General features: G+C 41.8%; 1 protein-coding gene across 4 annotated transcripts in view; it reads right to left on the bottom strand.

Moving 5' to 3' along the window:
• SNCAIP (synuclein alpha interacting protein) overlaps positions 1-22,164 on the bottom strand; it is a 147,937-nt gene that overhangs the window by 35,121 nt on the left and 90,652 nt on the right. For all 4 annotated transcript variants that reach the window (XM_061188083.1, XM_061188086.1, XM_061188087.1 and 1 more), the window contains exons 4-5: positions 4,260-5,128; positions 2,418-2,597 (exon numbers count right to left, since the gene is read on the bottom strand). In XM_061188083.1, coding sequence (XP_061044066.1) covers positions 2,418-2,597; positions 4,260-5,128 — 1,049 coding nt within the window. The remainder of the gene's footprint in view (positions 1-2,417; positions 2,598-4,259; positions 5,129-22,164) is intronic.

Genomic DNA, 22,164 nt, shown 5'->3' with positions numbered 1-22,164 from the left:
GTTCCCAAAGGGCACTTATAATGCCTGTTGAACTCCCACAGTATCTAGTGTTGGGTCCCCAGAAAGCACTCAATAAATTCTGCATGTAGCTGGCAAGAACTTATGATGTTCCATATTTAAGGAGTTTAACAGTGTGGGGAGATGTTCTTAAGCCTTAGTATGACTTCAGAGCCCCTTTTCTAATGTAATCTTTTTATTTGATACCTTGTCTCTGACTCTGCTTCCTGTCAGCCAGGACATATTATCTGAGCAACTTCTGCCCATTTGTACCAAGTTTGTTTTCTTTAATGACAGCAGGGTTCTCAGAACTGTGCTTAAGGAGGTGAAATACCACCAGTTAGTTACTAGTGTTCAAAACAAGGTCCTAAAACAGAAGAATGATGACTTCTTAGCACTCCCTCAATTTCATCAATGTCCATCACAATACACTAATGGACTGAGGCAGGACATGTGTCAGGACAGACTGCCAAAGAGGGTGGCATATATTATAAAATATTTGTATGTACTGCTTTTGTAAATTCTAGATTAAATAAAGGAATAAAAGAATACTTCCATTTCTCAGATCATTGTCCAGAAGTAAAGTATGAAAAGCCTGAGACTGCAAAACTATAAGAGCTTTTGAGTCCTGTGGGCTTGATGTATGTTCTTCATTAAAGCAAAAAAAAATTTATTGTTTAAGTTTGCATGCTGATTGTGTGATGGGGATCCTATGTTGACTGAAGCAGTTTAAGAATGAATTAACACTTAATATGGATACCATAGAAGGAGTTTACCCAGGGTTGGCTTAATGACCACTAAATTTCTTATGTACCTTCCTACTCTGAAGATCCTTACCCTATCAGAACAAGCACTCGGGCATATAAATTAACAAAAAAATTTCATCCAACTATGTAGTTAGAATATATTCAAAATGCACCATTAGTCAGGAAAACTAATGAGAACTGTATTTTATAAATACTAAAACGGCAAGGCGAATGGCAACAATCACTGGCATTGCAAGAATATTTTAGTCATCACTGACACATGCCCACTGATTACCAAACCCAACTCCTGCCTTGCCACAAGATTCTGACATGGGACTAGATCCTGAATTCGCCATCCTGCACTTGTATTACTGATAATTTACCTGCCTTATCCACCAGGCTATCAGTTCCTTAAGAAAAGGGACTATGTCTCATTTAAATTTGTTTTGCCAGCAGCTTAACACAGTACCTGGTGGACTTGTACACATTGCTGAACTCCACTATGCTTGACTTTGACTTCACATTTCATTTCTCTTTCTTCTTGATGGCTGCCTGCAGTTCAGCTCTTAATCTGACATAGCATCATTTACAACTAAAGGAAAATGATATCCACTGGGGTCATGGATTTCTTATTTGATCAAAAAAGCTAATCACTGAGTAACATTAAATAAAACAGAAAACAACTTTTTAATCTTTGCTGAATGATAAATAAAGTGAAGACACAAAAATTCAGATTTGCATAAGAGGTATACTGGGGAAGGAAACTGCTTGTTTTTCAAATATAACACGTTCTTCAGTGAATTCACAAGTAGACTTCTTTAACTAGCAAGTTCCCCTAGTAAATCTCAGTATAATTCCATTTATAAAAATTATGATTATTCAGCTTTTAGAAGACATAACTATTAAGTAAAGTACATATGCAGAAGCACAAGATGTATTATATTTCCCTAAACTTCACTTCTGGCTTATTAATAAATGTGACTGAATTCCACATTTACTTACCAAAGATCTTAAAAGTAATTTTAGCTTAATAGCTAACCTTTTAGTGATGTGTTATATTTTACAGAGGCACTCACTGCAGTGCTATAAAAGACCATGCTTTCCTGTACCACAGTTTCTAGGTTTTAACTCTATCCCAGTCGGCATTAATTTGTGGAGTTTTTGACAGATAACATACTGTGCTCTGCAAGAGCCAAATGCAAACTCGGCACCGATATTCTAAACAACTCCTGATACTGCAGACGTTTAAACTTCAGATGTAATCCATTAGAAGTCCACTTTACTGTCTGAAATACTCCTGAGTGCTAGCATCCCTTATAATACACCTTTTCCTCATTTGTCTTGCTCATTACACTCACATTAGGAAAAAATGAAACAGCCTCACACAGATCCAGGGGTGGTTAAGAATAACAAAAATTCTCAGAATGGCAACAGATCATTTTCCTTTCTCTTTATTAGCTGATATGAAGCTTACCCTAAATTGGAATATAGTCTCAAAATCTCAAAGCAGCTAGTGACTGAAATGATTAACCTTTTAAATACAATAGGTTCATTTGCTGTTTGCTTGGTATATCACTCTTCTCTCCCTCCATTCTAACACTGAAGCTTACTAGGAATCTTCAAAGATAGAAACCCAACTTTTAGCTGTGGAGGACCCGGCCCCCAACCAGTCACCTTGATGGCCAGGCCCGCTGGAGTCAACTTCTCCACATTTCGCTCGTTGAGGCAATCTTCTCCCATCAAAGACGTGAGGTGCTGCAGACATTCTGCATGTCCCTGCGCTGCGGCAACGTGTAAGAGATTGTTTCCGCTTTCATCATGGATTTTGTCTAGATTGTCGGCAGCTAGGTGTGGCTGAACACAGAGTGAGAGGAGAAAACTTAAGTCAATAAATCACAAGGAGATGCTATGGGGGTTTTGCTCTGGGCACTGGGAAGAAGAGATGAGCTTCCAGAAGCTCTGGTGGCAGCCATGGGGATCTAATAAGTCAGAACTCCTCGCAATTAATTAATTCTAATGATTTTCAATGACACTTTTGTTATACTGCGCTTTAGAACATGAATGCTCAAGTGACTTATCTTCATGGGAGACATGTGACAGACAGGAGTCAGCAAGTCTGTAGCGGTTCCAAGCTGGCTTTCTAACAACTGCGATGACACTTAACGGTAACTGGCAGGTTCCCTGTCTGTCTCCTCCACTCCTGCTAAGTTCTGAGGGCCAGGCTGTGTTTTGTTCCCTGTTGTAGGTTTGTTAAATGAATGAACTACCTGTCTTAACCATCTGCGTTGCCTTGAACTATGGAGAGCTGGCTTTGACGGCAAGCTACATGACAAGTGCTGCAGCCAGTGCTCCCACGGGTACCTCTAGACACTTTCATCCCTAAACAAACTCCTGGGGCATCTGGAGGCAACCTGGCCTTTGGTTTCCTCACCTCTAGTGAAGTTCAGTCCCCTGAGTATAAACTCATTGATAAAGACCGTTGGGTAAACTGAGAGGTGTTATCACTTGGGAAACATAAAAACACGGGAAAGACAAAAGAAAGGAATGAACCAAGGAGAAATAGAGAGGAAGAGCCAGGAGAAATGGAAAAGACATCTTCAGGAGATGAAAAAAATATTACTTTACTTAGTAAAATTGTTCAATCATATCATCCTATTATAACACTAAGATGTGTGATAACAGACCAAGCGCATTATACTTATCTATGCATGGCTCTACCCTAAGTAGAATCACACTGCCAAGATGTGATGATTTTCTTGAATGAGACTTTAATTAACACCACAGTGTCAGCTCAGGCTTACTACTGTTTGATCCAAGTCTGGAAGCCAGGAAAGAACAACGTAGGCAGATGGAATGTGACTGCAGTTTAGTTTTCCCTGAGCCTAAGCAGAACAGACTTTTCTTACATCATGTTACTCCGTGTCTACAGTCTTTGGAAAAGCTTCTTCATTCTCCCTAGACATGCAGACCTGGAACTAAATAAAAACTCCATGTGGGTCAGAGGGCAGTCAAGCTCCAGGGTAAGTTTCTATCTGCAAATGCTTTCAAACATCCTGGTCCAAGTCTTCTGAATAATGATCAGGATAAAACAGAAGACCCTCTGTTCATGTGTCTGGCAGGTCCTCCATCAGCAAGGAACTGACATCCCCACAAATAACTGAGTGAGAGCATTGGGAACCATTTGAAAAGCAAAAAGAAAGACATTAAGATTCATATTAAAGAAAGTGCTGGGCTTCTTTCGTTTTGTTTTTGTTTTAGACCCTGTGTCCTTCCAGTTGAATTCAGGCAAAGTTCAAGTGAAATAACACTCCCCTCTATAGCCAATTGTTCTTCCTTGTGCTAACCACCTAACTTTTAATTTTAAAACTCAAAAGTCACATCTCCCAACTAAAGCCACAAGTAGAGATTAAACAAAAACTGGGACAGAAGCACCATCATTCTGTTACTAATGAATGGAGCTGATAAAACTGGAGTCTCTAGATTGTTAATATGTAGACGGAATTAATTCATACTTACCAGGAGAGATATTTGCCCTTCTTTAACGATGTTCAAGATGCTTTTTACTTTTTTCAGGTACTCACTCCTTTCTTCTGGGCCTTGGGAGCTGGTCCAGTTCATGCCACCGATCTGCTCCTCTAGTTTGGGGTCTGGTGCTGAGGACTGCAGATGGAAGGCCCTGAGCTGGCAGTCTGGCATCGCCTTGTCAACTTTCCGACCATGAGGATCACTAAAGGTCTTATTTGGGAAGTCCTTACTCTGGTTTTCAGGCTCATATGCAGAGCCACATTTAACCAGAGGAGGAGAACTCTCAGATTCTTCAGTGGAGAGCTTCTGCTGGTCACGGACGACAGAGGATGCTTTTCTCAAGTGAGGGCTTTTCACAGGAGAGAGAACACAAAATGGTGTCATGCTGGACGGTGAGTTCTCAGCATTTCCTGTAGAGCAGGCTTTGCTAGAAAGGCCATTGATGCTTGTGCATAAACCCAAAATTCTTTTTTCTGAAGTCACCTTGGTAAAAGAGGCAAGCTGCTGACTGGATTTAATGTAAGGCACATCCAGAATCTCATCCATGTCGAGGTCATAATGCTCCAGTTCGCCCAGCAAGGGGCTGGGTTCCGTGCTCTTACTTGGAGGGCTGCTCTCTCCATCTCTGGGGCTGAGCTCCTCAGGTTGGGGGCCTGGGTCAGAATCACCCCCTTTCTGGTACTCTGCCTTCTGGTTCTTCTGGTCATCACTTTCATTGTTCTCCAGAGTCTCTGGCTGATGTTTCAGTGGGGACACTCGCTTCACTGGGCGGAACTTACTGTATACATCGGCGATTCCCGTGGGCTTCTGTGTGTTTGTAATAAGAGTTGAGACACCACAATTCCAGCTAGAGCTAGAAACTGTTTTAAAATAAATTAAAAGAGGGGACTATTAAAAACTGTTTTAAAATAAATTAAAATAGGGGACTATCTGAAACACTGAAAATAGCGTGGCCATGCAGGCAGACATGGTCCACTCAAGTAATGCTCAAAGGAAGCCCGGGGACGAATTAAGGATGAAGCTCAAAGGGGACAAATTAAAAGAGAATGTATACCATAAAACAAATGGTTCATACTTACCACTGAAACACAGTCAATGATAAAAGAAAGTTATGACATATTGGCTCAAAATTAATTCAAGTAGTAATCATAGTGAAGGCAGACAGCTAAAGAAAACAAACCCAGACAGATACTCAGGTTTATTCCCTGGGTGGTGACACCTCCCTGATAGTATTTTGATACTTGCCATCACCCTGAAAAAGAGAACTGGAGTATAGGATCCTTTGTGTTAAACGAACTTCCAAACTAATCCAGGGAGAGAAGGGATGTACGTACATATGTGCACACACGCACGGGTATACTCTGAAAGCTTACGACGACGTCTCAGAGAAAGAAGGGATAAATGGTTTAATATTGGGCAAACTTAAACTGATACCTACTGGGTGATTCCCTAGGTGATTTGTTAGGTGGATTAGGGAAAGAACAGGAAGGAATGAAGTGGTCAGGACTGACTGGACCATGGGAAATAAGCCATGGTTGAGTTCATCCCACCGCAGACTGAGTATTCCAGTCAACCATCGCTCACGGGCATTCGAGAGTAATTTCTGGCATATGACACATCAACATAACGCACTAGCTTCACACGGGAATGTGCTCTTTAAGAGTCACTGCTGCCCTCGGTCATTTGGAAAGCAGGAAATGAACAAGAGGAGAAGGAAGGTGCAAAGGGAGGGTGAAGTAGGCAGACTATTTGTTTTTCTTCTCATTTCTTGCAAAGTTTAGATGAAGACTGTATAGTCTGCGTCCGAGTGCCTGGCTGAGACGGAGTGTAACGGGAGGTGAAAGGTAAGCACCACCTCCTCCCGCAGTGCGGCGGCCTCGTGTGACCAGCTGCCCCTTCCTCCCTCAGCCTTGAAGACACCGCCTCCTCTCTGGGACACTCCCTTGACTACGAAGATGACCCCGCACTCTTGGTAGCTTGCAGCCCACCAGTTTACGGATTCCTACTCCCTTCCCACTGAGGTTACACCATCCCCCATCAAAGGGGTGAGGTTTCAGGACATGCCCTCTCACTAGCCATCTCCCATCGCTCTCTCCTCTTCTGGAACAACAGCAGGTGGGAAGTTATTAACCCCAAAGCATGTGTATGTGTCTGTTCTTTGCTATGGAGCACAACCAGGAAGTAAAGGAGCTAAGACGAGGGTATACTCAGGTCTGTAACTTCTGAAAGAGTCCCTGGCTACCATTGATTCTTGGGGTGAAAGTAGCATATAAATTATGAAACGTTCCCCAAATTTAGACCCTTGGTCATTCTTCGTCCTACTGCTATGTGTCCTAAAACGATTCAGATAAGTTCTGGAACCAAAATAAGGAGGTGAGAGTGAGTGTTCTAAGCCTAAATGCTATGTACCTATTTATTGGTGGGTGAGTTCTTTCCCCCAAATGGACCACAATTTTGCTTGTGGTTTCGGAGGGTCTGCACGAAGCGGTCCTTCTCTGAGGACTTTTGGGAATCTAAGAAAACACTGTGAGCTGTGGAGGGAGGCCTGGATTCTGTCCAGTAAGAAACAGGTATTAACAGAGAATGTTCCAGAAGGGAAGGAAGGTGTCTAGATGCTCTTAAGCTGCTGCTTCTCTTGCCTTCTGCTGGCTCTGGTTCTCAGTTGTATACAGTACTTGGCACAGAGCAGACAATTAACAAGTGCTAGTATTTGAATTTGAATCTCACTTTGTCCAACGCATTAAATTTCTTTTTAAATGCCCAAAGAGCATCCTTCTCAGGGATTTACAGCTTAATTTCACAGGGGACAAAAGTCCTGTTAATAAACTCAGAGGAGTGGTAATCACCAATGAGAGCTAGATTTTCTAGTTATTTATGAAATGTAAATAGGCAAAAGCAAAGACTAACTCCTGTGGGTCCATTATAAATTTAAAAGTCTTTCTATCCTTTATATGTCCTTTTCTCCCTCAAAATGTAAAGCTAAAAAAAATTAAGGCCCGCCAGAAATTTTTGCCAAGCCTTTCTCTCTTCCTTTCAAGAATATATGGTTACTTACTTATTTAAACCAACAGAAAAATAGTGGACACAGAGTTTATAAATGTAAATATGCCTTAAATTTTATCCATCAATTTTCTGAAAACCTTAAAATATAGTAGGAAAAAAATATATATATTTCTTAACATTTCTGAGATACATACTTATTATTAGGGACAGTATTTGCTGGTATTTTCCAATTACCTTCATTTTTTGGACACTTCTTAATAATGTGCATCTCAGAATGCAATAAAAAATTTTTAAAGCCACATAACTTAGTGGGCCAATACAACGAGAGCATTGTACCAATATATTTATGTATCGTATAAGGTCGTAGGTTCAAAGGGCTACTCTTTTATGTTGGCTTTATTTACATGTGAAATTTTTTCCAAGTGATACAGGGAAATGGATACCATATGTTTCCCAGCTGTTTTGTTCTGACAGGAGCCATTAAGAATGCTCTATGGAAATGAATTCTGTCTGAGTCTTATGAAAACACTTCTTTCCACAGAAGAGCCTAGAAACTGAAGAAGGGGCATCAACATTAGGCTCGTTGTCCTCCTTATTCAAACCTATGACTCTTTTTTAGGCTGAGAGGGAAATCTGTGCTTTCCAGTCTGTGTCTTGACTCCCTGGAAAAAATCCCAGTTATGAAAAGTGGATTAGATAACAGGTTTTTGTTAGAATGCTCTAATTTATTACTATATCATATACCTGTCTGAGGAGAAGGACAGTTTTATATATATATATATATATATATATATATATATATATATATATATATATAAAAGATAAAACACAGTTAGTTTATTTCTCCTAAGCTGGGAAAATGGGTATTTTAAGCACAACACAAGTAAAAGGGCCCTTAATGACAGGCAAGATTTTCACTTCTGATTCTATAAGTCTACCAAAAATTCCACTTTTACTGTTGTTCTACCCCGACCCCATGATACACTTTTTATAATGCATGGAAACAAAGATCAGACTAACTAGGGCTTATAGGAAGATTTTGAGGCTAAATTTGTTTCCCGGAAATCATGAATAAATACTTCACATGTTAAACTTTAAATCCCTGAAAATTTTATCGATTATTTTATGAGATCTTTACAAGCTCTGTGAGAACAGTCTGTGTCTAATTTACCTATCTATCCCTCAAAGCACCCAGCAAATTGCTTTACATGAGTAGGTTCTCAGTGACTTTTCTGGGGGAGTGGATTCATTTTTAACATCTTATGAACATAAACATGCTCAATATACCTTAAACCTGTCTACCTGATTACGGCACAAAGTTTCTAAAATGGTCAGTAGGTAAATGGAAATGCATTTGAGGTTGATTTGTAGACCACAGTTCCCTCTTCCAATCTAACTGGCATTTGGAATGTCTCTGATCTCCAGCAGGGTATTTCCAGTTGCCTGCTGACCATCCACAGGTCACCATTTATTCAACAAGCATTTAATGTGAGCCTGGGATGTGCACGTTATGTGTAACAGGTAGCATGTTCTGATCCAGGGGTCTTATCACCCCTACCCTCACCTGCTTCTTACCTTCCCCCTCCTCATCCAAAACACACACACACGCATATGCGCACACACACACACGCATATGTGCACACACACTCTACTCTGTCTTCCTTAAACGTATTCCTCATATACCTCGCCTGAGTCACATGACCATGTATGCAGCCTCCCAAGCAATCCATCTCCAAGGCATCCCTGCCCCTCATCCCTTAGGCACCAAGTCCTACTAGCCTGATCCTAAATCCTTCTTTAATCTGGTCCCTCTATTCATCTTACTATACTGACTAGACCCTTCCACAGCCCCTGCAGCGTTTCTTTTCTTCTTTGGTTTCCCATTTGATCCTGATTAATCCCCTCTTTAGATAAGTCTGATTTTGTCACTTCTTAGCTCAAAAACCTCGAAGAGGCCTTGTACTGCCTAAAACAGTATTTCCCCCTATGTGGGACACATACCCCTGCAGTATCTAAGATGGTGTACAAGAACCATAAATCCCCCTGACTTGGAGAGTAAGCAAGCTATATACCTTTCAACTCTTTCTTCCTCTTAATTAATTTAAGGACTCTCAGTTTGGAGCTACAGTGACTTTAACTATCCTCTCCAAAACTTACAAACTCCCTTCAGAATAATGAAACTGTGGGCCTTTAGCTCAGAGACTTTCATAAGCAAAGAGTTAGCAGAAATGCTTTATTTTCATCACATTCATTTTAATGATGTCCTTGAATTTACTGCAAGTGACATTGATTTTTTACTTACAACACTGACATAAAGTTTCTTCCAAAAACAAATATGCTTAAAAGTAAATGGTTTTAGAAAAATAAGTTAAAAATAATAGTACAAGTGGTTTACAGGTCAAACAAAAATAAGAGAGGTTGTGGAAATAATACTTAAACAACTAAGCTTTGGGAAACCCTGACTTTCAGGATAGTAGCTAAATTCTTTATCAGCTAGGTATCAGCTCTTTTATTTATTTTCTAATTTATCCTCTCATCTCAGCACCACCATTCCCACGCCACTAATTTTTCTCTGCATTTCCATCGCTAAACTCACTCCCTTCTGGATACCCCAGGTCCTTCCTTCTCTTCTCCTGCCTTTGGGCAAGTTCGCCCTCTCCTATGACGCCTTTCCTGCCTTCTCTGCCTGAGATGGAAGCTCATCTGCCAGGGTTCCCCTCAGGTGTTACCTCCTTGGTGCATTTCCTCTGACTTTCCCAGGGAATCGTTGTCCTTTGCTTCTCAGTGTCCTGAGATACATCTGCCCATACCTAGAGTCATGCATTTATAAAGCTCTGTTTCAACAATTCACTCATGCATCTGTCTCACCTTCTCTCTTGAGAGTCCCTCAAGGGCAAAGATTGCTCGTGAACCTCCTTGTGTTTATAACCAGCCCTCTGTCTAGCACAGCATCTCACAGATATTGGGGCTCAAGGGCTAAAGCTTTTAAAGAATAAATGAATGAAGGGGGAGGGAGGGAGCAGGAGGGGGGAAGAAGGAACAAAGGAATATGCTAGACCAAAGATGCAAAGTATACTAAATACATATGAGTCTTGTCACAATGAGTCACTCTCGCCACATTTTGGACACACTGAGTGTGTTGAATATTTCAAAGACAGTCTTGGTAAAGCTATTGAAGATGTGCTGCATATTAAAGTATTTTCATGTATTTCCTAAGTTCTAAGCCAAAACTTCTTCATCTGTAAAATAAAGGGGTTAGACACATGATTGCTAAGACCTGACCCACCTCTAAATTTCTATGACTGTATGGAATGTCTACAAATAACAGGGCTCTTTATTCTGAATGACTCACTATGAAACACTATAATTCTTCTGGATCCACGTATTTCAACAGATCCTCACAAATTTATAATTATGAGGCTAAGCTGATTGCTGACACAGAACAACTCTTTGGCTCTTGGGACTGATAAATTAGTATTTTCTTAGGAAGATAATGTACAGTTTGCTATTGCAACGGTGGATCCAATTTTCAAGGCTGAACGTCAGTGCTGGCTCCCAAAATGCCTATTTTACTTCTAAATATGGAGTTTTGTGTCCATATTAGAAAATTAGCTTTAGACATCAAGAAGAGAAAGAAAAGGATGTGTCTTTAGGATAAAATACTCTTTTCCTACCATTTATTGTTAGAAGTGAAAGGAATACTATTTTCCTTGAGAAACAAAATGGTCAGCTTTAGCTGTAATTGCCTTAAAATGTACACAACAATGAACTTCACATCTACAGCTACTGGAAACCTAGGCACCTTCAAGGACATGACTTCTAAGTTCTCCAAGATTCCATTTCCTTCCATTTTTATACCTAAGAGAGGGACGTCGTGAAAGATTAGGAGGGTCAATGCTAGAGTCAAGAGTTTCCTTAATCCGATGTAAATGAAATCCATCGTGGGCTTACTCATCACAAACACTTCAGGTTCTGAGGCGTGGTGACAGGTATACTTATCTCATGACAACAAGAAGAAGGGTATGGAGCCTGAGTGAAGGCTACTTGCTGGGTGCTCTTCTGTACCACCCTTGGAGACTAGATTGGAACCTGATCCAAGAAAGGGTTGGGTTAACTCTGAATCTGCAGTACTGTGTCAGGCCATGATGTTGGGAAGAGCGAGTGGGTGTGAGAAATGTTCCCATGGAGTTGTTCACTCATCCCTTTCATTGGTGTCACAGACCCTTTATTGATGGTGTTGTGAGGCTGAAGGGCAAGTACAGAGGACTTTCTTATAAAAATATCAACCAATGATTTATTCACATTGAGATGTTAAAATATTATTGGAAAAGATTCATTGATTTGGTTCTAAACTTCCTAAGTGGCTACTGATATAAAGCAGCTGTAGAAAGTCAGATTTCCCAGTTTCCCAATTTCATAATTTCCCAAGTTTCCTAATTCCCAGCCCAGCCCAGAACTGTCAAGACCTGCTCACGTCACTTTGTACCCCATCTGCACCCATTTCTTTATTGTGTAAAAACTCACAGAAATACTCAAAAGCCCTTACTACCTTGGGTAGAAAAGATACTTCTTCACCAAAGACTCATGTTCTATCATGAAATCAGACTCAATATTTTGACAACTTTAAACCTTTGGGCCTTGAAAGTATGGTTCCCACAGAAGACAAATGAGTGAGTCTGAAGAAAGCACATGGTTTCAGAGTTATTCTGTTGCCTAAAAAGCACGGCTGACCTTCACTCTGACATCAGCAAAACCTCCTGAGTGGATTAAGTCTTACATCCACTCCAGGCCCATTACCAGATTTCCTTTCTGTTTTTTCCTCTCTCAGTGCTGAATTACAGAGAGAGATACACATCCAAGGATGGTGCAGAGGCTCATCAAGCACAGAAGTGTGGAAACAGGGGAGAACTTGCTCAGTGTGGTTTCTGGAAAGTGTTAGCAAACTCAGTGTAGTTTCTGGAAAGTGCAGAACCACGCTTACCAGTTTTAACTGAAGGTGGCAATGTTCTACAGTGCTGATCTGTCAAGGGCAGGAAACACCAAGAAACTGCTCCTTGCTAAGGGAACAAGAGGCAGATGGGGGAGGTTTGAAAAATCCTTATCCTCTACCCTCTACTAGCCAGCTCCAACAGATGGCTCCCAGAATGCCGTCAGTAAAATGTTTATTTTCCTTCTCGATGTGAAGTCATGTATCCACATTAGGAATACAACTTTAGACACAAGAAGAGAAAAGGGGGTATATATCTTTAGGGTGCATGAGTGTTTTTTTTACGAAACATTAAATGAATTCTATTCTCCAGAAACAAAGTGGTAAGTGTATGAAACCTAGTCCCACTTTGAGAGGGACGCGCCTCAAGGTCTGGAGGGGAGGAGAAATGGGAGGAAGAACTAGCCCAGCCTGCAGCCTCCTCTTCCTCTGGGCAGCCCCGTGGGGTCCGCCCAAGCAAGCTGGTGGCCGGGTGGAGTTCTCCGTTACAGGCTGCAGAGAGGACAGGGCAGGTGCAGGGATGCAGCAAAGTGCAGATAGAGGCCCCTGCAGGACAGAGCCTGGCAGAGCCACGCTGCCTCCTTTCCTACTGCCGTTCGGTACACACTTCTCAGGCACTGTTACAAACAATGAAAAAAACCAAAACACTTACGTGTGTTTTAAAACTTCCTCCAAATGCTATTTCTTAATTAGAATTTTCCTAAAATGTCCTCCATCGTTAAAATTACGAATACAATATATTTGTGTAAAACTTCCTATGTTTCTGACCACAAGTCAAGTGTATGATGTCACTAGACGTTTTTACAACAACTCCGGAGGATGGGTGAGCAGTGCTTCCGTATTCTCACTTGAAAATAAATGCGAACTGAGGGAGTTTCAAGTGTTATGTGGAAAATTACATACTACGCTGACTGCTCAACCAGGACTGAGGTTCCCTGACTCCAACTTTCTCTCCATAACACCGCAGAACTGCCTTATCAGAATTAAAATTATTCCCTAACCGTGCAATTCACATTTTCTCTATTTGGGTCACATGAAGGCAATGGAATTCCAGAAACCAGTAGTAAAACCTGGTTGTACTCATTTCAGATTCATTTTAAGCTAAATCCCAAACTGTACTCTCTGCCTAGATTTTGGTAACCACTGACTATGAAGTAACATTAGGAAAATGGTTTTTAATAACAACTTTTCTTAGAAACAGTTGAGTGGAAGAATTTCCCTACTTTGTTTATCTTTAGTGGCATCAGCCTAAATTTAGAGTCATCTTATCACTGAAAATTTGTTCTGATTTCAGCTGCCAATTCTTTCAACTGGTTAAAGGTGGCAATTTCTTTCCAATATAAGCAAGAGATATAGGAATATAATAGAGCTTGTTCAGAAGTGCTAAAGTAATTGGCAGAATGCTAAAAGACTCTTACAGGGTCCACCCATTCCATAAACATCTGCTGAATGTTTTCTGTGCACATGGCTGTAGGGGTACAGCGCAGAATGAAATAGACATAATCACTGTCCTTATGGGGCAAGCAGACAGTCAAGCAAGTATACAGATGAATGAGAAATTACAAAATGCAGAGCGCTTTGATGGAAACAAGTAGGGTCCTGGAATAGAGAACAGCTGAGAAGTCTTATCATGGAGATGACATTTAAGCCAAGACCTGAGGATGAGAAGAAGACAATTATGTGAGGATCTGGGGGAAAATACAAGAGAAAAGATGATTCTGTGAAGATCTGGGTAGAAGGAAGCCCATTCTCAAATGCCTAATGCAGGAGAGAATCTGGCAGGTTCCATAGTTCTTCTATCTAGAGCAGAGTGAGCTAGGGTGAAGGAGATCAAAGATGAAGTTGGGGGAGGTTGTCAGGGGCCAACTCATTTGAGGGTTTTATTGACCACAAAAAGGAGTTTGGGTTATATTTTAAGTGAAATGGGGTATTCTTAGGGGGGCTTCACAGAGAATGAAATGGTCTGCTTTACGTTTAAAAATATATCCTTGGGCTTCCCTGGTGGCGCAGTGGTTGAGAATCCGCCTGCCAGTGCAGGGGACACGGGTTCGAGTCCTGGTCTGGGAAGAGCCCACATGCCGCGGAGCAACTACGCCCATGAGCCACAACTACTGAGCCTGCGCATCTGGAGCCTGTGCTCCGCAACAAGAGAGGCCGCGATAGTGAGAGGCCCGCGCACCGCGATGAAGAGTGGCCCCCACTTGCCACAACTAGAGAGAAAGCCCTCGCACAGAAATGAAGACCCAACACAGCCATGAATAAATGGATTAAAAAAAAAAAAAAATCCTTGTGCCTCCTCTGGGGGAAATATGGGGTGGCAAGGATTGATGGTGAAGAAGGAAGTCAAAGTATTAGTTCATGGTCGTTAACCCAATGAAACATAAAGGTGGCCCGGCCTGGCTGCGGGCTGTTGAGATGGAGATAAGTGGACAGATGGGGATAGCCTTTGAGCACAGACGACTCAGGACCTGCTGATAGATGGAGGTGGAGATGAGGGAGAGGCAGAATCCTGGCTTCAGCCACCGAGTGGTTGTTTCAGTAAACTGAATGCTGATTGCTGAGGGGGTTCTGAGGAGGAACAGGTTGGGGATGGGGATTCAGGAGTTCCTCTTCAGAATTCCACAAGGCATCCAATGGAGATATCGAGTGGGTCATGAATTAGGAGGCTAGAGTGATGAGGTGAGTAGCAGCAGCAAGTAGGGGGCATCTGAAGCCATGAGAACGAATGAGCTATCAACCCAGAGAGACTTAGAGATTGAGAGGAGAAAGGATCCTACTGAATACTTCCATACCACTTGGATATGTAAAGGTCAAGTAGAGGAAGGAGAGGAGTTGCAAAGGAGACTAAGGAGATGTCAGAGTGTTAGAAGAAAAACAAGGAGAGAGGTGGGATCACAAAGCCATGGGAGGAGAACGTTTCCAGAAAGGCACGGCCAGTAGCCTCAAATAACACAGCAATGCCAAGCAAGATGAGAACATCAGTGCCAACGGATTTGACCAACTGGAAGTTGTGACCTTCCCAAAAGAGGTGGAAGCCATTCTGGAGATATTTAAGGTGAACAGGAGGTGGAGGACTAGAGATCGAGGTTCCGTTAACTCTTTAAAGCATGTTGGCTACAAGTGGGGCCTGGGGTGGGAAGAAAAAGGAGCAGAGAATTAGGGTGCAGCCACCAGAGCAGTATTGTTTGCTCGTTTTTTAAGACAGGAAATAATTAGAGAGTGTTTGTATGGTGCAGATAAAAGAGGAATCAAATATCCAGAGAATATCAAAGTGTCAAACCAAAAGAAGAGAAGCAAAGCAGCTGTCCCAAACCTCAATTATGATACAAAACCCAAAGAAGTCAGCTTCCTTTTCACCTCTTTACACATTCAATCATCCATCCTACCTCAGAGGTATATGTAGCACCAGCAGTAGGCACTGGAGATACCATAATGAACAAAATTACCCAAAAGAGATTTTATTTAGTCTACTAGAGGAAACTGATATTAAACTACATTACCAATAATTTTTAAAACACAGATATTTAAAGAGTTGGAAAAGTACAGGGAGCTGGGAGATAATATAGTAAGTTGGGAGAGGGGTTCTAATATAATCTAGGCTTGCACTGTCCAGATAGGAGCCACTAGACACCTGTGGCTATTAGGCACTTAAAATGTGGCTGGTGGTACATATCAAAGTGATAATAGTTTTGATTTATTGGGATAAATATAAGGTATTATTAAATTAATCTCATCTACTTATATTTTTTAATATAACTACTAGAAGAAGTTTAAATTATGGAAACGGCCTACACTACATTTCTACTGAACAGCGGTGGTCGCGGGAGTAGGGTGAAGGGCTGTGAGGAGGTGACCTTGGAGGCGAAAGGAGAGAAGGAAGGACATGTCACGTGAAAGAACACAGCACATTTGAGGAACCGAAGGAGGTCCCTTGATGAGACTGGCAGGCAGAAAGCAGGAGGAGAGCGGCATGCGAGGAAGCTTGCGGATCCAGGAGAAGAGTGCTTGAAGACCACATAAGAGTTTCCCACTAAGAGAGTTTCCCACTGTGTATCCTGAGAACCATCTCGGGGAACTATTGCTTGATTCTGAGCACAGAGTGACATGATACCTCATCAGGGACGATGGATTAGCACCAAAGGTGGCCTAAGTCAGCGCTTCTCAAACTCGAATATACACAAATGAGTCACCTGGAGAGCTTGTCAAGATACAGATTCTAATTCTGGAGTCTGGAGTAAGGCCTCAGGGTCTGCATTTCTAACAGGCTTCCCCGTGATGCTGGTGGCACTGGTTCCGGTCTCGGAGTGCACTTGTGAGATGCAAGGGCCTGAGCAATCGATGCCACAGAAGGGTCTGGACTTTTGGAGATGATTCTTTACTCTCTCCGAGGATCCTTCAACCATGAGATTCTAGGATTCTGTTTCTATTACTTGAGTTTTTTAGTGATTTTTTTTTTTTAGGGGAAGAGTCAGGGCAAAGAAGGTATGTGGACAAAGCACGCTCATTTTAAATGGGAAGAAATTGCCCACTGGGAGACAAAAGAAAAAGGATACACTTTCAGCAGGAAGTGGGGTGCTCTCAGAGACTCTATGAAGATCCCAAACCAGTAACAACCCTCCCTCTCCCCAGTCCTACTGTTGCCTTGATTGGGAACATGGGGCAGGGAAAATCGCTTCTCCCTAATGACAGGATTGACTTCTGCGAAGGAAGTCACTGCGGGGCCGCACAAGGTGAAAGGCACTTTGCTTCCGTACCGGTTTTTCCTTGTCCCTGTGCTTCATTTCTTCCCCTTCCTGCCTCCATGATGCTTTTCTCTCTACTTCTGAGTTCTCATCCTTCCTTACTGCCGATTCCCTTGAACTCATTTCTACCAAGAGATTTCCCCACCAGTTTTGAGGGGGGAGGTATGTTTCTTAGAGTCCAATAAAACCAAAGCATGGGAAAGGAGACTGGGTCTCTTCCCCAGAGTTTTCTCTCCCTCTAGTACTGCCTCATTCCTGACTTTGTTAACTCTACAACCTTCCAGAAAGTCAGGGAGCTAGGGGACTTATATCTGTGATTAAACAAAGAGAAGAAATGTTCAAGGAGAGAAGAGGGGACAAAGATGCACTGTATTTAAGCTCTGCCGCTGCCAGCCCTTTACATTATTTTTGACACTACTAGAGTTTTATTTTTAATTTTTCTATCACCCCCTGCTCCTATCTTTCCCCGCATTGACTTCATATCCTTTCTTTCAGAGACATTAGCAAAGTGTTAATGGATTAAAAGCAGACAGAGGGGGCGGCTCTGCTTTCCTAAGTTCTGTGGTTCATTCAAAGTGTTGGCCATAAACATTCTGCAACGGCAGAAAAAAGCAGTGGATAAAATTGCCCTTATGAAAATGAAAAATAGAACTACCCTACGACCCAGCAATCCCACTACTGGGCATATACCCTGAGAAAACCAGAATTCAAAAAGAGTCATGTACCACAATGTTCATTGCAGCTCTATTTACAGTAGCCAGGACAGGGAAGCAACCTAAGTGTCCATCGACAGACGAATGGATAAAGATGATGTGGCACATATATACAATGGAATATTACTCAGCCATAAAAAGAAATGAAATTGAGTTATTTGTAGTGAGGCGGATGGACCTAGAGTCTGTCATACAGAGTGAAGTAAGTCAGAAAGAGAAAAACAAATACCATATGCTAACACATATATATGGAATCTAAAAAAAAAAAAAATGGTTATGAAGAACCTATGGGCAGGATAGAAATAAAGACGCAGATGTAGAAAATGGACTTGAGGACATGGGGAGGGGGAAGGGTAAGCGGGGACAAAGTGAGATAGTGGCATGGACTTATATACACTACCAAATGTAAAATAGATAGCTAGTGGGAAGCAGCCGCATAGCACAGGGAGATCAGCTCAGTGCTTTGTGACCACCTAGAGGGGTGGGATAGGGAGGGTGAGAGGGAGACGCAAGAGGGAGGAGATACGGGGATATATGTATATGTATAGCTGATTCACTTTGTTATACAGCAGAAACTAACACACCATTGTAAAGCAATTATACTCCAATAAAGATGTTTAAAAAAAAAATTTGCCCTTATGTTATGATGACAACCATACAAAAAATATGCCTCATGAAAAAAATACTAGAAAGAAATACAGCAATTTTGTTTTGGTAGCATGGTTAATTGTAGTTTTTACTTACCATTTTAAAAAAATGAATTATGTCACCTTTATAATTATAATTTTGTTAAAGAAAAAGCAAAAATAATTATTTGACTAACATTCTCATCTACATGCTTTACAGTATGTAAATTTTTACTGTAGTTAAATAGATTTTTGTCATAAATGTTAGATTCTTTGCTGCATCAGGGTGAAGTGTTCATTTTCTTGATTGAGATCTTAGCAAATGTGTTTCCTGAATCTTTGAGTCCATTTTATATTAGATCATGTGAAATGGATTAATCAGCAGGTTTTTCAATTTAAACTGCTATACCAACTTTCATGCTTTTAGCATGAAACCTTCATAAAATTGAAAACAGGAGGTTTGTATATTTAACATCATCAGCTATGTCACAGCAGCGTCAAGAGGATAAATTTCATGTCAATGTATTATTTTCGGTGTTGGCCAAAATCCCTGAAAATCTTAGAAAACCATACATTTTCAGGGTTTATCACAAAATTTGCAGGCACAGGGCTAAAAATATAGCAAATCTGCAATGTTTCTAAATATACATCCAAAACAGCTTTTACCAGATACTGAGTTTAAAAAGTATGATTTTCCTTTACTCACTGTCACACAAGTGATCTTCTCTACTAATTAGGTATTGAAAACCCTTCAGGATCTCTTCTCGAACACACCCCAGGGCCATTTATTACTGTTACATAACCGAGTTTCCCAACCTCAACACATCTAAGTTCTCAGATGCAAAGCTGCATTAATATTTATATGCCTTCTTTCATAAGAAAATTATACAATGAGCTGAGCAGATACATATTTTGAAAGAATCACAAGACATTTAACACACCATGAATTGAAACAAATGTGTATTTGAATGTCCAATTAATTAAAAGAAACTCGAAGTCAATGAAATTGAATATGTTTGATTTGAATACCATATGTCGATTTAGTATTAGTCCTCATACGTATTTAGTCCTCATACGGAGAAAATATAGAGCAGAGTTAACACGCCCTGCCTTGTGCTGTCCTCCTTTCCTACATGAGGAGCAGGGATTAAGCAGAGAAAACATGCCAACAATTCATAAATAGCTCCCTTTTAGAGGTGCAAGTTTTTCACCCGTAACTTCCCTAATGCTAATCCTTGCCCCACTCCACTAGCCGCGCGTGGTTCCTCGGACTACAACTGCTCTTCAGTTGCTCTTCCTCAACTTCATAGGGACTCTGTGGTCAGCAGAACTGGTTTCAAATGCAGAACTCTGGACAAATTATTTGCCTTCTGTGGGCCTCACTTTCCTCATCCACAAAATGGGTATAATAATGGTCCTCCCTCAGAGAATTATTTTGAGGACAAATAAGCTGTGCACAGAAGACCTGGCCTAATGCCTGGTACGCTGAGCACCTAAGAAATAACTGGGAGATCTCAGTAGCACCTGTGCAGCTCTAAGCACCAGCAAAGTTTGTTCTCAAGCCTCTAATTCCTAGTTCTTCCCCTCTCTCCTGCCTTCCTATGGTATCTGCAAGTCCTTCACACTTCTTTTCAAAAGTTCTTTTTCTCACAAAAATTCAGTTTAGGCATAGTGTAGTGTAATTGATGGAAACGAGTTTAAAATATTATCCTTGTCAGGGGAAATACAGATTTTAACAGGAATCCGTGCTTTCGGCTAAAGGAAGGGCACTCCCAGGGCAGACTCGTGGGCGTTGGTGAGTGAGTAGAAGGTGCAGCAATGCTGCCCCAGGCCTCTGACAAAACACCCTGCCATCTGCCTTTCTCAGAGCCCACTGTGGAGCTGACCCAGGGCCCAGGGATGAAGTGGGTGAGCCCTAGGCTCTATGTCTCATAGAGAGGCTCCCAAGGGCCAACAACTGGGCTCATTTGCACTCCTGTTCATCTCAGAACACTTTAAAAATAACAGGCAGGAAGGGGAGGCACCAGTCTTGTCTTTGTAGCCCAGGAGCGAAGGCGGGAAAGGTGTGTGGTAAGTCCTGAGGTTGATCTGTGTGGTTGACAGGTTCTGATCAGACCATACGGGGAGCAACCTCGGGTGGAGTTCTGGGTGCGCCACTTTTAAGAGGGATACTGGTAAATGCAACAGCCGCAAGAAAGCAAGAAGCATGAGCAGGATACACTCAAAACTGTGGAGGGAAATTTTAGTTTGGAGAAGACAAAACCAAGGGTGACCGCCATCTCCAAACACTCAGTGGCACCCTTGCCCAGGAGGAACTGTCCTTCTCTAAGGTTCCCTGGGAAAAAGCCAGGTGTAAGGGGATGGACATCTGAGGGACACTGATTTTGGCTGAACAAAAATTAACCTTTATGAATAGGCAGCTTTGTGAGACTGTGAGCTCCCTGTCACTCACGTGACGAAGTACAGGCTGATGACCCCATCAGGATAATAAGAGTCACTCCAAGATCTGATGGACTTTGGACTACATTGTTGTTATTATTGGCCTTTAAAAATTCACTTATAATTAAAACATTTTAATTTAAATTTATAGAATAGTTGAAAGAATAAAAACAGTACAAAGAACACCTGTATACCCTTTACCCACATCCATCCCCTGTCAACACCGTACCCTTCTGCTTTTATTATTTGCACTTTCTCACTTTCTCTCCCTCTTAAACTAGAGGGAGAGAAACTGTGGAGGGAAATTTTAGTTCGGAGAAGAGTTTAGTTTTTAGGGTCCCTTCCTCTACTGAGAGTTATGATTTTCGGCTTCTTTCCAGGTAATAGCATTTTAGAAAAATTGGGATCCTGCTGTCAGCGCTCTTCACAGAACTTAGCGTAAAATCTGAACTCTGCGTACCATGACCCTCAGGGCCCTGTAGAGTGTGACCCTGACCGGCTCCCTGGCCTCATCCTCATTTTGATTGCCCCATGCAGCCACATTGGTTTTCCTTTTCTTCCTCATCCATGCTAAGCTCATTTCTGACTCAGGGGCGCTGCGCTCGCTAGTTCCTCTGCCTTCACTGTTCTTCACTGGCTTTCCCATGGCTGGGCCCTAAGAACGCTCCCTGATCCCCCAAACCCCCCTCCCTCCCCAGCCACTGTAAGTTACTCTATCACATGCCTCATGTCACCTCTTATCACTACCTGGAAAAATCTGGTTTATGTCTTCATTTGCCTGCCTTTTGTCTGTCACCCCGCAGAATGTAAGTGCTGTGAGAACAGGGCCTTGTCTACCCCTTGCTTGTTACCCTGTCTTCAGTGCATAGGACAGAAAACACAAAAGTTATTTGAGGAATGAATAAATAAAAGAACAACTGGGTCCAAGAACATCTATCTAGTCAAAGACCTGTTAGTACAGGATGGGTGTTGACATTTGACAACCTACACAAAACAGAAAGTGCCTAACAAACTTTAGAAAGGTAAAGAGACACATCTTTATCCGGTAGAGTATGTTCTAAGTCACAGGAGGTTTAGGGAAAAGTTCCCCCAGAGGGTGTCCCATCCAGAAGAAGATGTGGACCCTTCTCAGAAGCCAATGTGTCTTCTGCCGCCATCTGTTCGAAAAGACTACCATAAAGATGGAAATTGTGCAAGTGCTCCTGGAGCAAACGCCTCCTAGGTTGTTGAAACAGGAAAGACTAAGGGGATGTGTCGGGGGTGGAGGGTTATTTTCCACATCTGCATGCCCATGAAACTAACTGAGATTGCCTCAGTTCTTTCAGAAATGGAGGGTGAAAACTTTACTATGTTGAGATTTCTTTCGAAGCAGCTCACAGATAATTC

This window comes from Eubalaena glacialis, chromosome 4, assembly GCF_028564815.1.
Source record: "Eubalaena glacialis isolate mEubGla1 chromosome 4, mEubGla1.1.hap2.+ XY, whole genome shotgun sequence".
In the NCBI taxonomy this organism is placed as follows: Eukaryota; Metazoa; Chordata; class Mammalia; order Artiodactyla; family Balaenidae; genus Eubalaena; species Eubalaena glacialis.
Note: the sequence above shows the minus strand (reverse complement) of the source record. Positions and strands in the feature narration are given on the sequence as shown.